At 49.0% G+C, this 20148-nt stretch overlaps 10 protein-coding genes across 10 annotated transcripts; 4 read left to right on the top strand and 6 right to left on the bottom strand.

Moving 5' to 3' along the window:
• Positions 1-90: 90 nt before the first annotated feature.
• AtWU_01883 (putative C6 finger domain protein) lies at positions 91-2059 on the bottom strand (the record flags this gene model as incomplete). The annotated part of the gene is made up of 2 exons (XM_035496997.1): positions 91-1848; positions 1952-2059. The coding sequence occupies 2 exons, from the start codon at positions 2057-2059 to the stop codon at positions 91-93; spliced, it is 1866 nt and encodes a 621-aa protein (XP_035352890.1).
• Positions 2060-2668: 609 nt separating this feature from the next.
• AtWU_01882 (uncharacterized protein) lies at positions 2669-3910 on the bottom strand (the record flags this gene model as incomplete). Its single annotated transcript, XM_035496996.1, has 1 exon — positions 2669-3910. The coding sequence occupies one exon, from the start codon at positions 3908-3910 to the stop codon at positions 2669-2671; it is 1242 nt and encodes a 413-aa protein (XP_035352889.1).
• A 1288-nt stretch (positions 3911-5198) lies between these two features.
• On the top strand, positions 5199-6692 carry AtWU_01881 (uncharacterized protein; the record flags this gene model as incomplete). Its single annotated transcript, XM_035496995.1, has 1 exon — positions 5199-6692. One exon carries the CDS (start codon positions 5199-5201, stop codon positions 6690-6692), a length of 1494 nt encoding a protein of 497 aa, XP_035352888.1.
• A 249-nt stretch (positions 6693-6941) lies between these two features.
• AtWU_01880 (aminopeptidase P family protein) lies at positions 6942-8485 on the top strand (the record flags this gene model as incomplete). The annotated part of the gene is made up of 3 exons (XM_035496994.1): positions 6942-7108; positions 7201-8233; positions 8285-8485. 3 exons carry the CDS (start codon positions 6942-6944, stop codon positions 8483-8485), a joined length of 1401 nt encoding a protein of 466 aa, XP_035352887.1.
• Positions 8486-9002: 517 nt separating this feature from the next.
• AtWU_01879 (uncharacterized protein) lies at positions 9003-10062 on the bottom strand (the record flags this gene model as incomplete). The annotated part of the gene is made up of 3 exons (XM_035496993.1): positions 9003-9530; positions 9586-9721; positions 9818-10062. 3 exons carry the CDS (start codon positions 10060-10062, stop codon positions 9003-9005), a joined length of 909 nt encoding a protein of 302 aa, XP_035352886.1.
• Positions 10063-11330: 1268 nt separating this feature from the next.
• AtWU_01878 (bifunctional aminopeptidase/epoxide hydrolase) lies at positions 11331-13900 on the top strand (the record flags this gene model as incomplete). The annotated part of the gene is made up of 10 exons (XM_035496992.1): positions 11331-11795; positions 11866-11950; positions 12054-12276; positions 12336-12453; positions 12499-12618; positions 12680-12805; positions 12879-12892; positions 12945-13173; positions 13234-13721; positions 13774-13900. 10 exons carry the CDS (start codon positions 11331-11333, stop codon positions 13898-13900), a joined length of 1995 nt encoding a protein of 664 aa, XP_035352885.1.
• Positions 13901-14167: 267 nt separating this feature from the next.
• AtWU_01877 (uncharacterized protein) lies at positions 14168-15241 on the bottom strand (the record flags this gene model as incomplete). The annotated part of the gene is made up of 3 exons (XM_035496991.1): positions 14168-14685; positions 14770-15100; positions 15173-15241. 3 exons carry the CDS (start codon positions 15239-15241, stop codon positions 14168-14170), a joined length of 918 nt encoding a protein of 305 aa, XP_035352884.1.
• A 783-nt stretch (positions 15242-16024) lies between these two features.
• AtWU_01876 (TIP41 family protein) lies at positions 16025-16964 on the bottom strand (the record flags this gene model as incomplete). The annotated part of the gene is made up of 3 exons (XM_035496990.1): positions 16025-16138; positions 16212-16602; positions 16669-16964. 3 exons carry the CDS (start codon positions 16962-16964, stop codon positions 16025-16027), a joined length of 801 nt encoding a protein of 266 aa, XP_035352883.1.
• Positions 16965-17453: 489 nt separating this feature from the next.
• On the top strand, positions 17454-18754 carry AtWU_01875 (aurora family serine/threonine-protein kinase; the record flags this gene model as incomplete). The annotated part of the gene is made up of 3 exons (XM_035496989.1): positions 17454-17549; positions 17607-18563; positions 18614-18754. 3 exons carry the CDS (start codon positions 17454-17456, stop codon positions 18752-18754), a joined length of 1194 nt encoding a protein of 397 aa, XP_035352882.1.
• Positions 18755-19012: 258 nt separating this feature from the next.
• AtWU_01874 (mitochondrial inner membrane protease ATP23) lies at positions 19013-19874 on the bottom strand (the record flags this gene model as incomplete). Its single annotated transcript, XM_035496988.1, has 3 exons — positions 19013-19240; positions 19305-19564; positions 19649-19874. The coding sequence occupies 3 exons, from the start codon at positions 19872-19874 to the stop codon at positions 19013-19015; spliced, it is 714 nt and encodes a 237-aa protein (XP_035352881.1).
• Between the last annotated feature and the right edge of the window lie 274 nt (positions 19875-20148).

Below are 20148 nucleotides of genomic sequence, written 5' to 3'. Positions count from 1 at the left end.
ACAATAGGCGTATGACGTATGAGGGTCCCTGGCGCTTTTACACGGAGCAGATATATGCAAGCTTTGGAATCTGCAAGTCGAATACCTCTTTCAACCTCGCCTGGCTGCTGACGCAAGGGACATTTGGCGTCTCTTTTCCGCGTCACGAATGATCTCAGCAGATAACTTCAGGCTTGGTGCAAGCCGCGCATACCTGCCAACCTCCGTTATAACGTTAGATATGATCCCGTCTAGCTGAGTCGCTGGAGGCAATAGTGATGAGAGAGTCGGTGACATGGTTGCCCCCATGATTAACAACGCCTGTGAGACCATGGAAAGAGCACCTTGCCAGAGGTACGGCAGGTGGCCCTCACGGTGTCTGCTTATATGCTCGAGTTGATTCAATGTCGCCTCCAAGCACCGCAAGCAGCAATCTTTTACTGTCGGGTCACCGCATGCATACTCATTCTGGAAGACCGCCAGGATGTAAGGCCGGTAAATTATTGTACGGCAGGCGAAGTAGCGAAGCCTTAAAACAGTCTGAATGGGGCTTGATGTCGGCCCCCCAAGGGGGAAGCGGACAGGCTGAGGAAGGCTTTCATACCATTGAGAAAGCTGGAAATCTAGCTCTGAGGCGATAGGACCGAGTGATGCGAGTGTCAAGATGCTGTCTTTTTGGTAGATCATATGACTGACTCTGTTGAGCAGCCTTCTTAGGGCTATTTCAGCCAAGAAATACCAGAGCTCATCCTGACCTATCATCACATCTACTATCTTCTCTCCAATTTGTATGCTTCCTTCGTCTTCTTCGTCTTCTTCATCTTCCAGTTCAAAGCCCCCAGGGAGATCGACGAGCTCTTCAAAATGCACAATACCCGAGTGTGGTAGGTCTAGTTCTGCAAGCAAATCGCTTTCAAATAGTAAGGTGTTCCAATACACTCTTGTGCTGAGCTCCTTCCATTGCCCTGGAACACGAGAGGGGTTGCCTAGGAGTAGCTGCAACTTCATACTGGCATTTGATAGTAGAGTCCACGCCTCGAGGGGCCTGACCATGTAAAATAGATATGCAGATGCCAATATGACACATTGCGCTGCGAGCACCGAATTGCGCGTCATGACAGCCGGCAAAAGAGACCAGGCTGCGGCAAAATATGGTAGTCCTGGAAGTTCTTCATCTGCAGAAAGGCACGATATACTCCCAGATTGACTGGCACTGCCCAGTGCCAAAACCAAAAGGACGACGCAACTCTCCGGCCCTCCCTCGAAGTCCAGAGAAAGAGCCTTCTTGTAATAGCGGGGCCATGTAAGTGGGTTGACACAAGCGTACCAAACATTTACGCGTTCGAAAAAAAGTTGAGCGTGAGTAAGTGCGTTTGATACATCTAGGTTCACGGGAGGTTCGAGCCGAAGTGGCTCACGGGCCATCTCTAACTGTAGAAGGGTATGAGGATCATAAGGGACAGCGACCAATTCTCGGATTAATGGCCATTGTAGAAGGTGTAAAGCTGGTGTAGTATGTACTCTGGGCATAGTCGAGATACTCGTCGGTGGATTTGCCCATGAGCCAAGGCCCACCGCGATTGACCTTGTAGGTATGTTGGCGAAACTGACAACATCATCACCACCTATTTGGACAAGGTTGGCAGCTGTGGAAGAATTCGATGACAGCGGAGACTGGCTGATGGGGTCTGAAAACTTCGACTGAAGCAAGACTTCTATCCTGTTCAGCTTCTCGATAATCAGTTTGTCACCGGCATCTAGTTTGATGCCTGGCTCACGATAAACACAGTCTGCATCTAGGTCTACGCAGAGCTGGCATCTTGGGCGGGCTCCGTTACATCTCGTTTTCCGCAGACGACAGATCTGGCACTGAAGCAGTCCACGCACATTAGTATCACTTGTGTTTGTAGCAGAGTTAGTACCAGGGTGGTACTTGTTCAAGATTATAGAAGGGGAGGGGCATCCAACATACGGCTATAGTTGCGCGCCTTCGGGGATACTCGGTTACTTCAGAGTTGTTGCGCTTTCTTGCTAGGGTTGAATCGAGAGTAGCATCGTTATCGGGTTCTTGAGAAGACATGGTGCTTTCAGCCCTCGGTGCATACGAAAACGCTGATCCCGGACAGGGTATGGCTTCAGCAACATGAAGCCAATGGTAAGGCCCAAAGATGTGTTGTTGTGCTCAAGGAGACACAGAGAATGCCGCCCACGCGGCCACTGGCAGCTGTGAATGATGTGACTAGGGCTATAAAATGGCAAAGATGTCAATGGGCATTTCTCAGTCGAGGTGCATGGCAGTACAAGTAGAGTTGCACATACGAGACAATAACGTTTGATAAAATGCGGGGAAGAGACTCGCAGGGGCTGGCAGCTGGCGCCGCCGACATGGGGGAGGGAACATAAGACAGTAATCTCTGCCTATAACGAGTAACTTAATCAATGCTACTAGCTAGTATGTGCTTTACCTACTTCGGCACGGAGCCTACTTGCCGCCCGTCAATGCCACTAGCAGGTAATATTTTGGACAAATACTGTTTATTGGTGGACCGAGGCATGGAGCCCAGCTAGAGTGCTTCGCTATGGCTGTCCAGTAACTAGTCACGGGAAATAGTATGTGAAGCTTTCTACCTCACGTCTATCTCCCTACATGTTGATTCAATGTAAAGTCAAACGCCATATCCCAGCAGATTTATACCGCACTCCGAGATTCAACACTGCGGACTTCGTCTAGGCCTGTGCCTGAGCGGCTATTCTTCCCCAAGCCAGTGCCTCTCTCTGGGTTGGCGCTTGTCTGTTCATCGCTGCTTCTCAACGTGTTGTAACTGCTGCCGGCAGCATTGGATTGGCGAGCTGGCGCCTTTCGGTCTTCGCCGTCATTACCTATGGACGCTGTTGCAGAGACGTTGTTACTGGTGTTGCTGAGCTCAGCATGAGGGTCGAAAGTTTTAGTAGTTGTTGGACCAGCACTGCCAGATATAGGGATCACGCCTGCAATACCGTTGACTTTCTCCCCAGTGATGTCGTCATCTTCATTCCCTTCGAACCTCTCGCCTTTCTTTTTGTTGGTATCAGTGGCACCGCCATTAGCATTGGTGTCACGACCGCCATCTACGCGCGATTCAGTCGCGTTCCTAGCATTGCTCGCCTGGGATTCGGTGGCCGTTGACGCAGGAACTTCGGTGCCATGTCTAGACTCAACAGGGTCTGGCATACTGGTCTGAGACTGGTGCATGGACGAGCCATGTTGGGGATAATGATCTCCTGTGCTATGGGCATTGCTAGCCCTATAGCTACTGTCTATGCGCGGCTCGGTGTTGTCATCAATGTTGTCAGGCTTGAACTTATTGGTCGTCGATGACGGAACTCTGGACCCATGAGATGACTGGGTAGCAGCCAGCATGGTTTCCTGGGGCTGATGGCGAGGGGAGACATTCTGAGAGCTCTGGCCGGGCTGTTCTCTTGTGTTTGAGAAGTTGGTGTTATCATAGTTGTTGTCCATTTGCGGGACAGATTTCTCAACGCCGCTCGACTGGAATCCGGCAACTGTCGGCGTCGGAACATTGGTGCCATATGATAAGTCGGTTGAACCCGGCGTGTTGTATTGAGACTGGTGAAACGGTGACGCGTGCTGCGTGGGTTGTTCCCTTGTGTTGCGTAAATATTGTTTCTGGGTCGGGTTTATAGCACCTTGGGCGTAAGGGCCAGTACTAGGTGAGGTCCCAGAAGTACGGTCGTATCGATCGCCGGTAGCACTCCGATCAATGGAGTCAGTGATACTGCTTGGGTGGCGATTTTCGGATTGCCTGGTGTGGTTCGCATTGTTGTAGGTACTGACGTTGGGACTGAGATCTGTCGCGCTTGTACCGAAGGCACGTTCGGTTGCTTCGACATTGTAAGAAGGATCATCAATGGGGTTCATGATGTTGGCCATTGTCGACAGTCAAATCAGAGATGTGCACGAGTGTCTTGTTATATCAGGTTTTGAGTCGGAGTTGAGGCGGGAAATATAGGCATATACACTAGATATATATAATTGATTGTCTTGTGGAAACTGTCCATTGGCTTGGTCTGAAGGCATGACCGTTTAAGTATTTCTCAACCTCCCCTGCGTAGTGCGTGAGATGACGTCGATAGTAGTAGACTATCTTGATTAAACCTGTAATAATCATGATATCTCACGATGAGCTTTTACGTAGTTGTGGATGTCGATCCAGACAGGGACCATGACGTAAGTCCATGGCCACGGTAAACAATTCGCTATTGATCGGTCCAAAGTACTAGTTAACAATTTCAGAAATTTATCAGTAAATACTAGCCACAGTGAAACAACATCATCCAAACAAAGTATTACTGTCTAAATGTGGGGATTAACTCTAGCATGCTGTCATAGCTCCTGAGCTCACTTATCGACGTTGGGTTTCCATGGCCCCCTCCCTACAAATGGGATCGGGATGACGTGCATAGTAATAATTAGATACTTCAGTAGACTATTTCATAGTATTATGTACCTTCATGTACTCCACAATGTGCTGGAAAGGAGATCTCGAAAGCCGAGATTGGAATAACCATCAGTCAGAAGGTTGTACAAAGTACATTAATTATTCGACTAACCAACCATCAGAGTCAATTACGTTGTAAGTAGGTAACGATTGAGTCTGAAAGCCACATGAGTATAGTTATTTGGTAAGTAAACCCCTGCCCTTACTGTACTGGACCTGTGAATGCGAAGAGTGAAGTGATATCTCACAACATGAGAAATCACAGAAATTGGGGAAGCTTGATTGTATTAGAGGTTAGTGGTTAAATCATGCCAAAAGAAGTAGGTACGTATGGATCCACCCAACGCACGTACGTAGTAGCACACACGCGCGGCGCGCCTGGTTTCCCGCCAAAACAACGGGACGCGCAAAAACCTCCATGGTGATTGCGACTGTTTGCAATCTATTAAACAACCTCCACTATTCGTCAAATACAACACAGGGCCATTCTCGAACTTGTCGCATACGTATCGCCTGTACACACCGTATTATCCCAGATTATACCTATTTCGAAGCCACAGAAGACACTCTGTAGGCGTTATCTGCGTACACGAAGTCCCGTTCCATTCACAGGTCCTTCGCGTGGTTAAGCAGGGCACAGCACCAAATACAGGCCCGCCTTTCCCTCCACTTCGACCTTACCACTCACAAGTCTCTACAGTTCTAGACACAAATCGCAGAATGCCGAGACCGCCCACAAAACGCAATCGCTTGACATCTAAGGCTCCGCCAGCCGCCGAGAATGATAGTCAACAGGGCCCCGGACGGCATGGCATATCCTCAGAAGCAAATACCAAGTCCACAGAAAATGCAAACCAGATCGTCCCAGATTTTCCTGAGGTGGGACAAAGCGGCCAAGCCTCGGAAATCAGGCGGCAATTGAGGAACCAGACGCCTTTAACGAGAGCACAAGAACATGCGATCGAGTCCTCGCCCATTGGGGACCGTGAGACCACAGGCAGTCGCCCGGCTACGAGAGCTCGAGGGTACTCGTCAACCCTCTCTGTTGTCGGGAGAAAGGGCGATACAGGGTCTAAAGTTCCAGGAACTCCCGCATTTGAAAGCTCAATATTAAGTAACTTTAGAAGGAGGCCCCGGCAGCCAAGCATCATGCAGATGATGCAAGCAGAGGACGGTTCCTCTGACCTTGATGATGATGATGATGTTTTCCTCGGTAGTTTGAGTCCGGAAGATGAGTCCACCCCTTTGAATCTCTCAAGGAGTAGGCCCCTCCCAATCCGACAAACTGCGTCACCATCGCCTAGGCATCCAACTCCGTCCAGTGACGGGTCGCGCAAGCGTAAACTGTCTGGCGAAACACCATATGCTTCTCAATCGGACTCGGAAGTTACCGAGAATTCTCCTGCTACATCGCCTACATCACAACGGCTACAAAGTGGGATTGGTGTGTCAGTTGGCCATACTCAAATCCCGGATTCGCCTGGTGCACTCAGCCAAACGCTGGCCCCTCCCATGAGCAGCAGCCCGCCACTCAGCCCGACACATACGGAGTCACCACGTGGATCAGCCCAGCAGAAGCATATAGACAAGCCAGCTGAGCCGGCAACCACTAATAAGCTGGTCTTACCAACGTCAGCCCTTCAAGACAGGCTTTTGCCTCGGAGAAACCGCTCACAACGTAAACGCATTGGTATGGATGGTTCTGAGATCCGAGAAGATCCAATTGATGGCGATCAATCCGCCACTGAGCAGGATGACGACGATGACGAATTGTACTACCTACCGCCCAAACAATCATCCCGGGCACCAAGAAAGCGCCTGGTGGAACAGAAATCTGGAAAAAGTACCAGGACTGTACAGGGGGCGCAACCAATGGCAGATAGTGTCGAAGGCCAAATAATAGGCGGCCAGCACCCTGCTGCTCAGCCGAATGCCACGGCCAAAAAACCAGGAGATAAAAGAATGACATACAGAACTATGGGACCTAATAAAGAGAACGAGCCGGTCGATACATCACCTTTGTCATCCCCTTTATCGTCCCCGCCAGACTCAGAGGAGTCCGAGTCCGAGTCCACTGCAGAGTCTACCCTGGGCAGCCATTTCCTTAGCGATGAATTGAGGTTGCAAGCAGAGAAGTTTGCGGATGTTGATAAATGGGAGTTAGAATTCGAAGACGTGGCACCTGACAGCCAAGGCAGTGAAGTCTTCAGATAGCGGACACCTCTATATTTGTTGCTCACGAGATTAGTTTCGATTAGTTATGGGATCAACTAGTTATCTAAGCGAATGGTCAGATTTGTCTGAGTAAGGAACGAGATAGCCGCGCTATTGCGATGATAACCGGCAACAGAGTCCGCCAAATTAAACCCCGCAAATTGACCCCGCCGAATTCAAATTCTTCGACGCCCATGGTTTTCCTCCTAACAGTCATTTGATTTGAACATCCACTTGGAAATCCCAGTCATGACTACCTTGAATTCCATTCTGGCAGGACGATACCCTGCCAAAGCCCATGCCCGCCGGGTTGCCGAGCGTCTTCAAGTGGGCGGCTCTGCCCGGCATGGGATTATTTACCTTGAAGCACAGAAAACTCGACTTATCGAGGATAATGATGAGGCGATGCACTTCAGGTATGGCAACTTATATTAACTCTGTTCCAATGCTCTCCTGTTGCCGCTTGATCGCTTAAAACTTGCAAAGCTAATCAAGCTTCATGGCCCAGGCAACGCCGATCCTTTTTTTATTTGTCGGGCTGCCCGCTCCCAGATTCGTCTCTGATCTACAACATTGACTCTGATAAATTGACCCTGTTCATCCCACCAATTGACCCGGAGGATGTGATCTGGTCAGGTCTTCCCATGTCTGTTGCAGAGGCACTGAGACTCTACGACGTTGACCAAGTGCTATACACTACCGATGTCAATGCCACGTTGGCCTCGATCGCCTCAGATGGAAATGGTAACTCTGTTGCCTTTGTCATCGAGGGCCAGATTACAGAAGGAATCAAATTCGATGGCTTTCACGAAACCAATACCTCGGTATTGAAGGGAGCCATCGACAGCACGCGTGTGGTCAAAGATGAGTATGAGATCGCGCTCTTGAGAAAGGCAAATGACATCTCCGCAAAGGCGCATATTGCTGCCATTGAAGCATCCAAGACCGCCACCAATGAGCGTGAGATCGAGGCGGCTTTCATCGCAACCTGTATTGCCAATGGTGCCCGTGATCAAGCTTACCATCCCATCGTTGCCTGCGGCCAGAACGGAGCCACTCTTCACTATGGAAGAAATGACGACAACTTGGATGATCCAGCCACCAAGCAGAGGAAATCTAGCGTTCTTATCGATGCTGGGGCGGAGTACCGAACATATTGTGCTGATATTACGCGTGTTTTCCCTCTGGGTGGAAAATTTACCTCGGAAACACAGGAAATATACAAAATTGTGCTACAGATGCAGTTGGAGGCCATTGCAATGTTGAGAGAAAATGTGCAGTGGGAAGATGTCCATGCGCATGCCCATCGCATCGCAATCAAGGGTTTGCTAAAACTGGGGATCCTACGTGGCTCTGAAGACGAATTGTTCGAGAAGAGGATTAGCGTCGCCTTCTTCCCCCACGGCCTAGGCCACTACCTGGGCATGGACACCCACGATACCGGTGGTAACCCGAACTATGCAGATAAAGACGCCATGTTCAAGTATCTACGCGTGAGGGGCCGTTTACCCGCGGGATCAGTTATCACAGTTGAACCAGGTGTAAGAATTCCTCACCCTTTTCGATCTTTTACTTGCTAAATATCCCTTTAGATCTACTTTTGCCGGTTCATCATTGATCCGTACCTTACCTCCCCCGAGACCAGCAAATACATCGATACGAACGTCCTTGAGAAGTATTGGAACGTTGGAGGAGTACGCATTGAAGATAATGTCCACGTTACTCAGCAGGGTTACGAGAACCTGACCACAGCGCCAAAGGCTATAGAAGAAGTGGAGGTTCTAGCCAATTAGGGGTTATTTGATGTATTCAAGGTTATGGCTATCTTGCTTCCTCATAGTCCATGAGATAAAGCACACAGTTTAGAGAGTCCTGTAAAGTTTGACTTTCGCTACGTACTAATTTTAGTAAATATACATCATATGTTGATAGGTAACCAGCAGAAGGCCAGGAATGATAGTGACTGCGATGGTAGCAAATCACGACTCGGAAAAATTCCGGAAATATGTCTCCGGACAGCTGCATAGAGCTGGCATCTGGATGGACACCAGAGGCAAAGATACTCGAGATTGGTAGAAGTACCATAGTCGCACTGAGCCCTGGGATAAAGTGCAATATAGCTGAAGGTTGCCTGTGAGGCAATGCTAGGAGCTCGTTGGCGACAGATCGCGGGTAATTAGGCGAGTTCTCATGTTATCAATTGACGATGTACCGCTTTGGCTTTCTGCTTGGAGCCGTGCAGAGGGTTGCGTCATTCTTATCCCCCTTTATCGGTGTAGGATTCGATCAAATCTCTAAAATTTTCGTTTACTATAGCCCACTCCGAAGTCGTTTCCGTCCGCTTCCTTTCACGGCCGACTCAGACTCAGCCTTGTCCTGGGCACGCTTTTCCTTCTGATCGAGGATAAGACTAAGAACATCGAAGCTGAATTGGGGAACCTCAATACACAGCTTTCGGAATTCCTCTTCAGCCTCGTGGCGGAGAATGTGGCTCCTCAGGGCCCAGAAGGTGGCCACTGGCTTTCGAATAGTAACATCGTCGACCGGAGTGTTCATGTAGACATAGCGAGCATATGCGATTTCTCCATGCGAGGTGCTGTTGATACGGTGAATCTTTGAGTGTGCTAGTGTTTTGAGCGCAGGGATCCCCAACTTGTCGGCCAAGGTGTATACTCGCGCATGCTTCAACAATTGTTCGCCACTATCGTCTATTTCGCCGGAGACTGCTTCTTGTTCGGTAGGTGTTTCGAGCTGGGAGGCCGAATAATCGCGGGTATACTGAAATTGGAGGAAATAACCAAAGGCTTCCACATTCTCCTCGGGAAGCTCAATGCGACGCTATCGGATATCAGAGCGTGGCTATGCAGAAGAGTAAATCGCATCAATTACTTACAGCGCTCGATTCACCCAAGGCAGTGACCTTCTCTGCAAGGATAGGCGACTCCAAAAGCAAACTTTGATGTGCCGACAAGCTAGTTTTGCTCTCTCCAGTTCCGACGACCAGTTCCACGATAGGTGACTTCAGAAAGCTGGAATACTGTAAGTTCAAAAGGTCATGTAGAGAGACAGAACATGCAGGCGCAGATATCAAATAATTGCATTGAAGAAAGGATACGGGCCCTTACTCAAGGAATTGAAAGCCTGGGTTTTTCTTGGGGGGTGCTGGTGCCGTTTCTGGCTCAGCTGCGCCCGCGTCTGGCAGATCGATGTCTTCAGTGGAGTCTGCCTGGCCTTCGTTCACACCACTCGAAGGCGCAGTTACATCCACATCACGGTCGCCGGTTTTCTGTGTAGGGTACGTGCTTTCGCTTTCTTTTCCGACGTTCGAAGAGGTCTCCGGCGCGCCCACTTGAACCTGCGGGGCGTCCATATCTCGTAGAAACTCAGATGCGCGTTGGGATATGAAGTTCCAGCTACTGCGGCTAGACAAAGAAGGAAGGGGTAGGTATTTGAAAGGACAAGTAATCTGCGGCTGAGCAGCAGAGACCCGAATGCCTCAACAAGACGGATAGTAGAAGTGAACGAGCGGTTGTAGCTCTGGGGTCAGGACTATGACAGGAACCACAACAGTGTCAATCTTATCCTAGTACGGATGTGGTAAGGTACGGTTAGCAAGCTAAGCTAGGCCTGAAAGGGACTTTTGATAAACATGATAAGTAAGTAGTAGGTTCCTCAACAGTAGATGAAAACAACATAGTAGTCATTTCCCAATTTGTTCAGTCTGAGACATCCATTTGCTAGTACGTAAAAAAATATGCAAAGAAAAAAAGACTACCTTTTGTGCTGTAGATAGTAGATAGGGTAGGCCACGGCTCAATGGTCCCTAGTACATGGCTTACCGTGCAATTGAATCGAATTGGTTGATTTGGGTTCCACTTGGGAAGGTCTTCTCCAATCTCCATAGTATGGACTCCGTGCGGACTCCGTACCTGCATGGTAGGCAAAATCAGGCATTTAGCAGCGACTAAGTTCCACGCTTTACAACTCTTCTCCGTACAACTCATTGCCACACAGGAATTGTTAGTAGCATGTCGTACTAGTAATACGTACCGGTTAAACGGTAGTTACTACCTTGCAATGGTTAGTGGTACTAGTAGCCCCTTCTGTTGCCAAAATGACGACTCTGTTATTCTTTGGAAGATGGCGTGAAGTCTTAGTCCTCGAGGATATCTCTAATTAACAGAAAAGTCTATCATCTTTAGTATATCATTGATGCGATGTGATTATAGATATAATATATATAGAGAGAGAGAGAGAGAGACTTGTATAGGTAAACACATTTTAACACCAAGAGTAAGTCCAGTTATACACTGGGTACGGAAGGGTATAAACAGCAAAGGAAGGCGGAGGAGGTATCATCATCAAGTGCGGGGCAGGAATAATGTCTTGGAACGTGAATGTAACAGAAATTAAGAAAGAGGCCCAACTTGGGAAGGGACCCGAGTCTTCCGCCCGCAGAAATCGGGTTGATAGGATGGTTTCCCCCCCTAGTAGTCCCTCTAAGTAGCTAAGCTAAAAATCCCACCCGAAATAATTACAATAATAATAATAATAATAAAAAAACGGTAGGAGGATAGCGAAGAATTTTACGTTCTCTTTTCCCATCCAGTCGTGCGGCCGGTAATATAAGAGGGGCACATGCAACCTACTGTTCCTTTCACTTTGTTCTGGCGGATTAGCTCCCCACGAGTTCCCAGCTTTACCGGTCTGAAGGCCAACGTCAACTTCTCGACTCAAGTCCGGTGGTCTTTCCGACTGCCCCAGATTCACAGACGTAGTATGGCGACTAGCATCAACCCCCCCAGGGATCCTAATACCCTGAGCAACTATAACAACTGGATATGCACGCACATCACTGCCAACTTCGACATCCTTTTTGATCAGAAAAAGCTCGTGGGAAATGTCATCCACAAGCTCAAGTCAACTACCAACGGTAATTCGAAGGAGATTATTTTGGACTCTAACCATGTCACAATCGGAGACGTCAAAATTGATGGCAAGCCTTCTGACTGGGAGCTTCTCCCTCCGCTGGAACCTTACGGCTCTGCCTTGAAGATCAAGCTCGATCAGGGAGTGAACTTGGACGAAACCATTGACGTTGAGGTACATCTCAAATTCTTGAATACCAGATACCTTCCTCGCTGTTACCTGGCCTAACACTGCAGACCATTAGATCTCCGTTCAGACTACTGAAAAGTGTACCGCACTCCAGTGGCTGACCCCGGCTCAAACATCCAACAAGAAGCATCCATACATGTGTAAGCCAGTTCAGCCTTTCTCCCGCCCAATATCTGTGAGAATTCTCAGACCAGGCGTGATTGTTATAGACTCATTGGAGCTGCTTACAAGAGTCCAATCTAGTTTCCCAGTGCCAGGCGATCCATGCACGATCCATATTTCCCTGCCAGGATACGCCGGATGTTAAGAGTACCATCGACTTCAACATCTCGTCCCCCCTTCCTGTGATTGCTAGTGGCTTGCCTGTTCGGGATGGCCTGGGTGTCTCGAAATCTGAGGGCAGATCTTTGTACCAGTTCCATCAACGTGTCCCAATCCCGAGCTACCTCTTCGCTCTAGCCAGCGGGTAAGCCTGTCGTCTATCTACAAATTCCCATCACCACCACGTTGGCTCACGAATGACAGTGACATTTCAGAAGCTCCAATTGGACCCCGCAGTGTTGTGGCCACCAGCCCCGACAAGGTCCAGGAATGCCAGTGGGAGCTCGAAGCAGATACGGAGAAGTTTATCGGTGCAATCGAGGTTTGTGAGCCGCCTGGTGCAATGGACCATCTCTGACCAAGACAGAAAATCGTCTACCCTTACGCCTGGGGCGAGTATAATGTCCTGATTCTCCCACCAAGCTTCCCTTACGGAGGAATGGAAAATCCCATTTTCACGTTCGCCACTCCCAGTATTATTTCTAAGGTACGTATAGGAGCTGTCTTATGCAATGAAATGCTGTCTGATGCTAAATGAGACGGGTTAGGACCGAGAAAATATCGATGTCATTGCCCACGAACTCGCGCACAGCTGGAGCGGCAACCTCGTGACCAATGCATCCTGGGAACATTTCTGGCTGAACGAAGGCTGGACTACCTATTTAGAGAGGCGGGTAAGCTTGTTTTCCCTGCCCCTCCCCGCCGGCTGAGGCAGCCAATCCTTTCTTTTTGCTGACAACGCTTTAGATTCTAGCTGCCGTGTGAGTTTAGCATCATGTCTTGCCGCTGTAACCAGTTACTAATCGAAACTAGACATGGGGAGGCATATCGACACTTCTCCGCCATTATAGGTTGGAAAGCACTCGCTGACTCCGTGGAGCATTTTGGGCATGACCACGAGTTCACTAAATTGATCACGGACCTCAAGGGCAAGGACCCCGATGATGCTTTCTCCAGCATCCCCTACGAGAAAGGGTTTAACTTCCTTTTCCACCTGGAAACACTTGTAGGAAAGCAGAAATTCGACCGCTTCATCCCTCACGTGCGTTACCTAGGCTCATAAGCAAACCGAACCTACTGACTTAATTTTTGATCTTCTTAGTACTTTACGGTGTTCAAGGGGAAGTCACTAGACTCCTACGAGTTCAAAGCGACTCTCTTGGATTTCTTTGACGCTGACGCAGAAGCGTCTAAACTATTGAATGATCTCGACTGGGATACCTGGTTTTATGCCCCTGGGCTACCTCCGAAGCCTCAGTTCGACACATCACTTGTTGACGTTGTTTACGAACTTGCCCAGAAGTGGAAGTCCCTTCCGGAGACCTCCTTCAAGCCGCAGCCCAGCGATATCGAGAACTTGAGTGCAAACCAGATCGTCGTCTTTTTGGAACAAATGCTTCTCCTTGAGCAGCCGCTTACCCCTGAGCTGTCGAAGCTCATGGGCGAAGTTTATGGACTTTCCAAAAGTGAGAACATAGAAGTCGCCAATCTGTATTTCCAGGTGGGCCTGAAAGCTGGCGATGAGAGTGTTGTCGACCCTGCGACCGAACTGCTAGGCAGAATTGGAAGAATGAAGTTTGTGAGACCATTGTAAGCTGCCTTGCACCGAAAAGACAATTTATGGCGCTGACAGAGCAACCAGGTTCCGGAGTCTGCAGAGAGTCAATCGTGAGGTTGCAGTCGCAACTTTCGAGAAGCACAAGGACTTCTACCACCCTATATGCCGAGCAATGGTCGAGAAGGATCTCTTTGGAAAGAGGGACGTCTAGCGATATAAACGAACCCATCGCCCCCTGACTGATTCACATAATGGACCAAAAAAATAAAGTTGAACTCATACCTGAAATAATCTTCCGGCAATGTCAACTACGCTTATTAGCCACGATAGTGATAGCAAATAAACAATTACTTCTCCACAATACATGGAATTATGCAAGTTCAAGCCCAATATGTTACATTATAATCAATAGACATGATAGTTATACGTACAAAAGGCGAACAAAAGAGCGCCGACGGGTAGTTTCTAGCTTACAATGTCACCGCTTGCTATCGACCATCTTCTGATCGACTTCGGAATGAGAGAAAATACCCGGCTTCCCGTTCCGTTGTCGGTCCAGTTGGAAGACCAAGTCCGCTTCGTGCACCTGATTGAGTTCGGAAAGTACTCGCCGCATATACGCAACGACCTGAGCTATCTTCGACCAATCCAAGTCCTTACCGTCTGGTGCAGTATGGCTCGCCTTCCAGAGGTTTCTCCAAACGGCAGCTCCCAGCACTGCATCTCCCTTAATTAGGCCTTCATCGTAGGCTGCCAAAACACCGCGCCATTGGATAAAAAGATCCTTGAGGAACTTATTGCGTATACCGCGGCTCGTCAACCCGTGAAGCACATCCATGCGATGCTCGGCACTATGTGAGAAGTGGTCGATCAAATGACGTGAGTAGGTTTGAAGGCTATCGTGCGACGGCAAAGCGCGCAACCGGACCGTCAGTAAGTACATGTGCAGGAATGTAACCTGCGACCATGTTGAGAAAGTAGGAACGAGACCCAATTCTGTTTGATGATATTCGTTAGCCACGCACCCCATGGTACCACGCCACACCATCCATGAAGATGAAGACACCTAAGTAAACTTACCTTCATACCACCATCCTTCACCTACTCCCAAGTCTTCCCCAGCACTTGTCTTGGGAACCTGAGCTCCTTTCTGAGACAACTGAGGTATCTTGTAGTCTGCTTGTCTGGAGCAGGCCTCGAATAGCTTTTGCGTCATTCCGTAGGCGACGTAGGTCTCTGCTGAAGTACCAGGGCGCGGCCCGATCGCGCGAGCTAACTGGGAAGAATTTCGCCGACTTTGCGAAGGAAGAGCGAAGCATGAGGCCAGCGGTTGTTGCTGATGGCTAGTGCAGCGGTGAGATACCGAGGGCTTCGAGGCATGAATCGATGTTAAAAGTGACTGATTATACGCCTGTACCTAATGTTATTGCCTTGTCAGACGGAATGTTATTCATATTGTCCTCTGTGCCAGATGAGGCCGTACCTGAGGCCGCGGGCATTGAAAATTGTAGAGCCCCCGAAGGGACAGGTTCTTCGGGCCTGCGGAAGGCATTGTTGATTGTCTGTATAGCACAACCCCCTAATTGGTTCTAGCCACTGTTTATACCCGTTTGGATCGTACGGGGCCTTGTTGCGTGAAAATGTTAGATGGGGGTCTTCCTTGATTACAATCCGAAAACTTGAGACTGCTCCATACTCCGGAGAAAGCTAGAAGCCCGCGAGATCAACGATGTTTGCACTGTTTGCCGCCAAGCGTTCCCAGTTCATCTAACTAGCTAGTACGTCACGACTACTTCTTATCAACTACGATCCCTACCATATTTAGTGGAATGTGACAAGCATAGGTAGGAGCGCGGTTTTAGGCCATGAGCAGGATTGTCGAGAGTCTCCAGAAGGATAGCAAATAACCATTCTGTCTATATCACCTACCCCATTACTATGACGCTCTTTCGTAAACAAGGCCATGGTATATGTGCACTACCATGATAGTATCGTCATATATCATTCAACGTGAATCGCCGGGCTTCGATCGATACTATCCCTAAGGGCCTTGTCTCACTGATTGAAGATTATCGCAACCTGGTCACCGCGCGTGGTATTGCCTCGACCGCGCACTTCATTTATCCAGACTACTGCTGGCATGAGTTGCCCTGAGTAGCACTGAAACGACTCAAACTACTGAAGTAGGCGGCATAAATCTATGTGGTGAGATAGAGCGGTCATCCATATTCCGGTTGCACTTCTACAACCAGTTGGAGCCGCGACTGTGAGCTGGGCCTCAGTGCGTGGTAGATGGGGGTAGACTGTGGTAGTGAGTATCCGTTGTATTGGTGCTTCATTCATTGAGAGCCACCCTCCCTAAGCGCTTTTCGACAAGCGGGAGGATTTCCGAAAGCCTATTAGGGTCTCTCATGACGGCCGGCACATCGTCTCTGGTCGCTGCTAAGGTCTGAAGACTGATTAGTTCCCTGAGCCACTCAAATCGGATGTAGTACCCGAATCAGAGAATGCAACAAGCTTACCCGTCTTACCGCCTCATATTCACATTCTCTAGACTGATATTCTCTGATGATCTCCATATCATCGAAGTCAACGTAGACTCTTGTGTCCCGAAGCCGGAACAGAACGTTGTCTAGCCGCATGAAGAACCTCGCAAGGAGAAGCAGCCTAGATGGCATGACTCGGATCTTGCATGAAAACATAGTAATGCCGTTATCAGCAAGTTCATCCTCGTAAAGAATGACGTCGTCATAAAACAAGATAGGGTCTGGCCGCTTCAACAGTTCGATAGGAATGGGCTTCGTTGTTGCTGTGAAAGGCCGACTCCCAGGTTTCACTGTGCCCGCGTAGTCCGTAGTGTAAGACCAATCGAAAGGTTTGACAACTTCTTTGATTCCTTCGTGAGTCTTCTCCCTAACAACCAGTCAGCCACAAATATGTGCGAGTTGACCTGTGAGGCAAGCAACGATGATGCAGTACCTGCTCTTCTGCCATTCTCTCGAGTACGCGACTTTGAGCATCGATGTACCAGTTTTGTCCACACGATCTAAGGCGTCGAAGGCGTTGAAAGCTATGCCCCACGGGCTTTGTTCATGTTCAATCGCAACAAAATTGTCACCGAAAATCATTTCTGGTGGGGTTATTCCTAGTTCTTTCGTCATTTCCTCAATTGGATCCGCCTTGAGTATTGGCAGTTTCTGAGTGCTGATCTTGAATCCTTTAACCGTCACGGAATTGGGCTTCTGAAAGCTGGGCGAAGTTGCGGTACTCGCCATATTTGCTGACGCCGCGTTGCTACGTGAAGTCATGCTATATTATAATGAGTGGGTGGCAAGCGACAGTGATGGCATATACACAGGCAGGAGAGAAAATATGAGCATATGAAAGGAGTCAGAAAAGAGAGAATGGGTCCTTTTGATTCACAGGTATGCATTGTCGGCGTTCCCCATGGCCGGCCGATAGATCATACCCCGCGGTGTCGGAGAAAGAGGCGGTCCGAACTGTTGCTGGGGTGATGTGTCTGGGAACCAAACCGGATAAACATCCGAGCGTCGCTAGAGAGCTGCCAGTTCTCCCCAACCTTATTTATCTACTCACTCGTTCTCCATTATCCTCTTCCAGCTCGTCATCTAGACTGCTTTCTCCTCTATAGACTCTCTAGGGCCTGACTATGACTTTGTAAGGCACGATAGTCCTGATAATTGCCTGCAAACCTCGTTTAGCTCTTTTCCCGTCGCCAATCACTGTCATTTACATTTTTCTCCATGGCCTCCAAGACATTGGAAGCGCGCCTCGAGCGCCTTTCCGTCAAAGACGAAAACGACAGCGGACACAATGGCGGCGGCTACCCGAAACCTAAGGTATGAGTCCTGGAGTACGCCTTGTATAGTACATGGCCTGTTAATGCCGTACATCAGAGCTCCCTATCAACAGCCATGTCTCTTTCGGGCCTTGGAGCTGCAGGGCAATATAGCGGCTCCAATCGATCCAACCTGCTGAAGCTGGCTCTTCAAAATACCAATGACAACAAAGTCAATGCCATGAACGTTGCTCAGTCCCCTACAAAGGGCTCCCAGAACACTTTACCGAGTCGCAACCTAGATGAGAATGGAGAACAACGACACCCAAACCCGCTATATGAGCAACCGGCACCCAAGAAACTGCACCTTGGAATGTTTGAGATCGGAAAACCCTTAGGAAAAGGAAAGTTTGGTAGGGTGTACCTGGCCAAAGAGCGGTCCTCTGGTTTTGTATGTGCACTCAAAGTCTTGCACAAATCTGAGTTGCAGCAGGGTGGAGTGCAGAAGCAAGTCCGCCGGGAAATCGAGATTCAGAGCAATCTTCGTCATCCGAATGTTCTAAGGCTTTATGGGCACTTCCATGACAGCAAACGGATCTTTCTGATTCTTGAATTTGCCGGTCGGGGAGAGTTATATAAACACCTTCGCAAGGAACATCGATTTCCTGAATGGAAAGCTGCTCAGTACATCGCCCAAATGGCTGCTGCTTTGAAATACCTCCACAAGAAGCATGTCATGCATCGTGATATTAAACCCGAAAATATCCTAGTCGGCATCCACGGGGAAATCAAAATAAGTGACTTTGGATGGAGTGTACATGCACCCAACAACCGGAGGCAAACAATGTGTGGAACACTGGATTACCTGCCTCCCGAGATGCTCAAGCCGGGCTCACAGGACAATTACTACAATGAGAAAGTCGATCTGTGGAGCTTGGGTGTCTTAACCTACGAGTTTCTTGTTGGAGAAGCTCCCTTTGAGGATACCCCTGTTATGACACAGAGGCGGATTGCAAGAGCGGATATGTCGGTTCCATCATTCGTGAGCCCTGAGGCAAGGGATCTTATCAAACGGGTATGTGATGCCCAGCCGCCCCTTATGGAGTAATTGCTAATGCTTTCTAGCTCCTTGTTCTCGATCCTGAGAAGCGAATCTCTCTTGATGAAATCCAGCGGCATCCCTGGATCCTTAAACACTGTGTTAAGGATGAGCGAACCGTGAAGCGCAGTTCTGGTTCTGCTTCGTCAAAGGATACCAAACAATAACGTAATACTTATGCATTCATGGCGCTTTGGTGTTGAGACGTGTGGTCTTCTCTGCCACTTCAACCAGTGGCCTTCTTGTGATTGGGTTTCGTGCGGAGTGCGTTGAGCATGCTGGAGTTCCATAATTATCTGCTTTTTGCGGCGTCCGGTCCTTTGGCTCTATTATTTAATGATATATCTTTGCAGGTGGCGTAACAAATACTATATACACATGAGTGGCCTTTATCGCAGGACTGCAGCGCTCGAAAAATAGTAGTATCATCGGTAGATCTCGTCGAACGGTCGGGTGTCTCTAAAACAGCTGTCCCATACTTCATTTACAACCTTCTCTGCATGGGCTTCATCCTTGCATGTTGGCCTTGCTCGCACAGACAGGATAGCTCTTCTTCTAACACACTCTTGATGCTGCTGTGTAAACTTCCACTGGCCCCTCCGGAAGAACTCGCGCGCCCACCGACATTCACCGCTGAGGGAGCTGGCTCGAATCTGCCTTTTGCATCAGCCAATGGCTGCCAATTTCAGGTGATTATGATCTTAGGAGAGTAAATACCTCGGTACAAGCTGCGTGCCGCAGATTGTCCATCCAGTCAACTTTAAATCTGAGGTGATCGTAGGCATGGACCATTTCATGAGCCATTGTATCCTCCAGATGTCCCTGGTCCTTCATCTCGTTCGCGCAAATTAAAATACCATAATCGGGGTCGAAGCCTCCAGCTTTTCGATTGGTACATCGGCGACAATAAATATTATGGCTATGAAGGTCTCCCCCAAGCTGTCGAATGCTGTCACTCATGAATCGGATTATGGGACCTTGTGATTCCTTGGATTAGCTGTAACCCTGACTAAGTACCCAAGCCCTGGGAATCCGCGAAGGGGCAAAGGGAAATAACTCACTGAACTGTAAAAGATAATCGCGCTGATCTTCGCAACGTTTACAATCGGCGGCCTCATTCCGGATATCTCGAGCAACACGGAATTGTTCTTTCCCTTCATCTGTCATTCGCCCTGCTAGGATGGAGAAGATATTGCGCCATTGCGTCCAGGTATCGTCTCCCGGTGTGTAGCCCGTATCCTGATTACCGGGTTTCGAACCGGTATTGGAAGACTCTGAAGCCGACATTTCGCCTAAAAATACAAGGTCGAGAAGCCAGCGCAGTGAACTGGATACGGAAGAAGCGCTGCGGAAAGATCGTCCATGCCGATTCCGCCATCAGCTCTCCGCATTGGCGGTGAAAGATGTGCCTGGCAAAAAATAGATATTCCCCGGAAAATCACACACGGCAAATGGGATGCCCGATCGAGCTACAAAGACTAGCGCAGCCTGTCTGACATCGTCGCGTCTGGGAGGGAGGTCGGATACCGCCAATTGCCAGTGTCGCCATCAGATGGGTGAT

This window comes from Aspergillus tubingensis (assembly GCF_013340325.1).
Source record: "Aspergillus tubingensis WU-2223L DNA, scaffold_3, whole genome shotgun sequence".
Taxonomy (NCBI): domain Eukaryota; kingdom Fungi; phylum Ascomycota; class Eurotiomycetes; order Eurotiales; family Aspergillaceae; genus Aspergillus; species Aspergillus tubingensis.
Note: the sequence above shows the minus strand (reverse complement) of the source record. Positions and strands in the feature narration are given on the sequence as shown.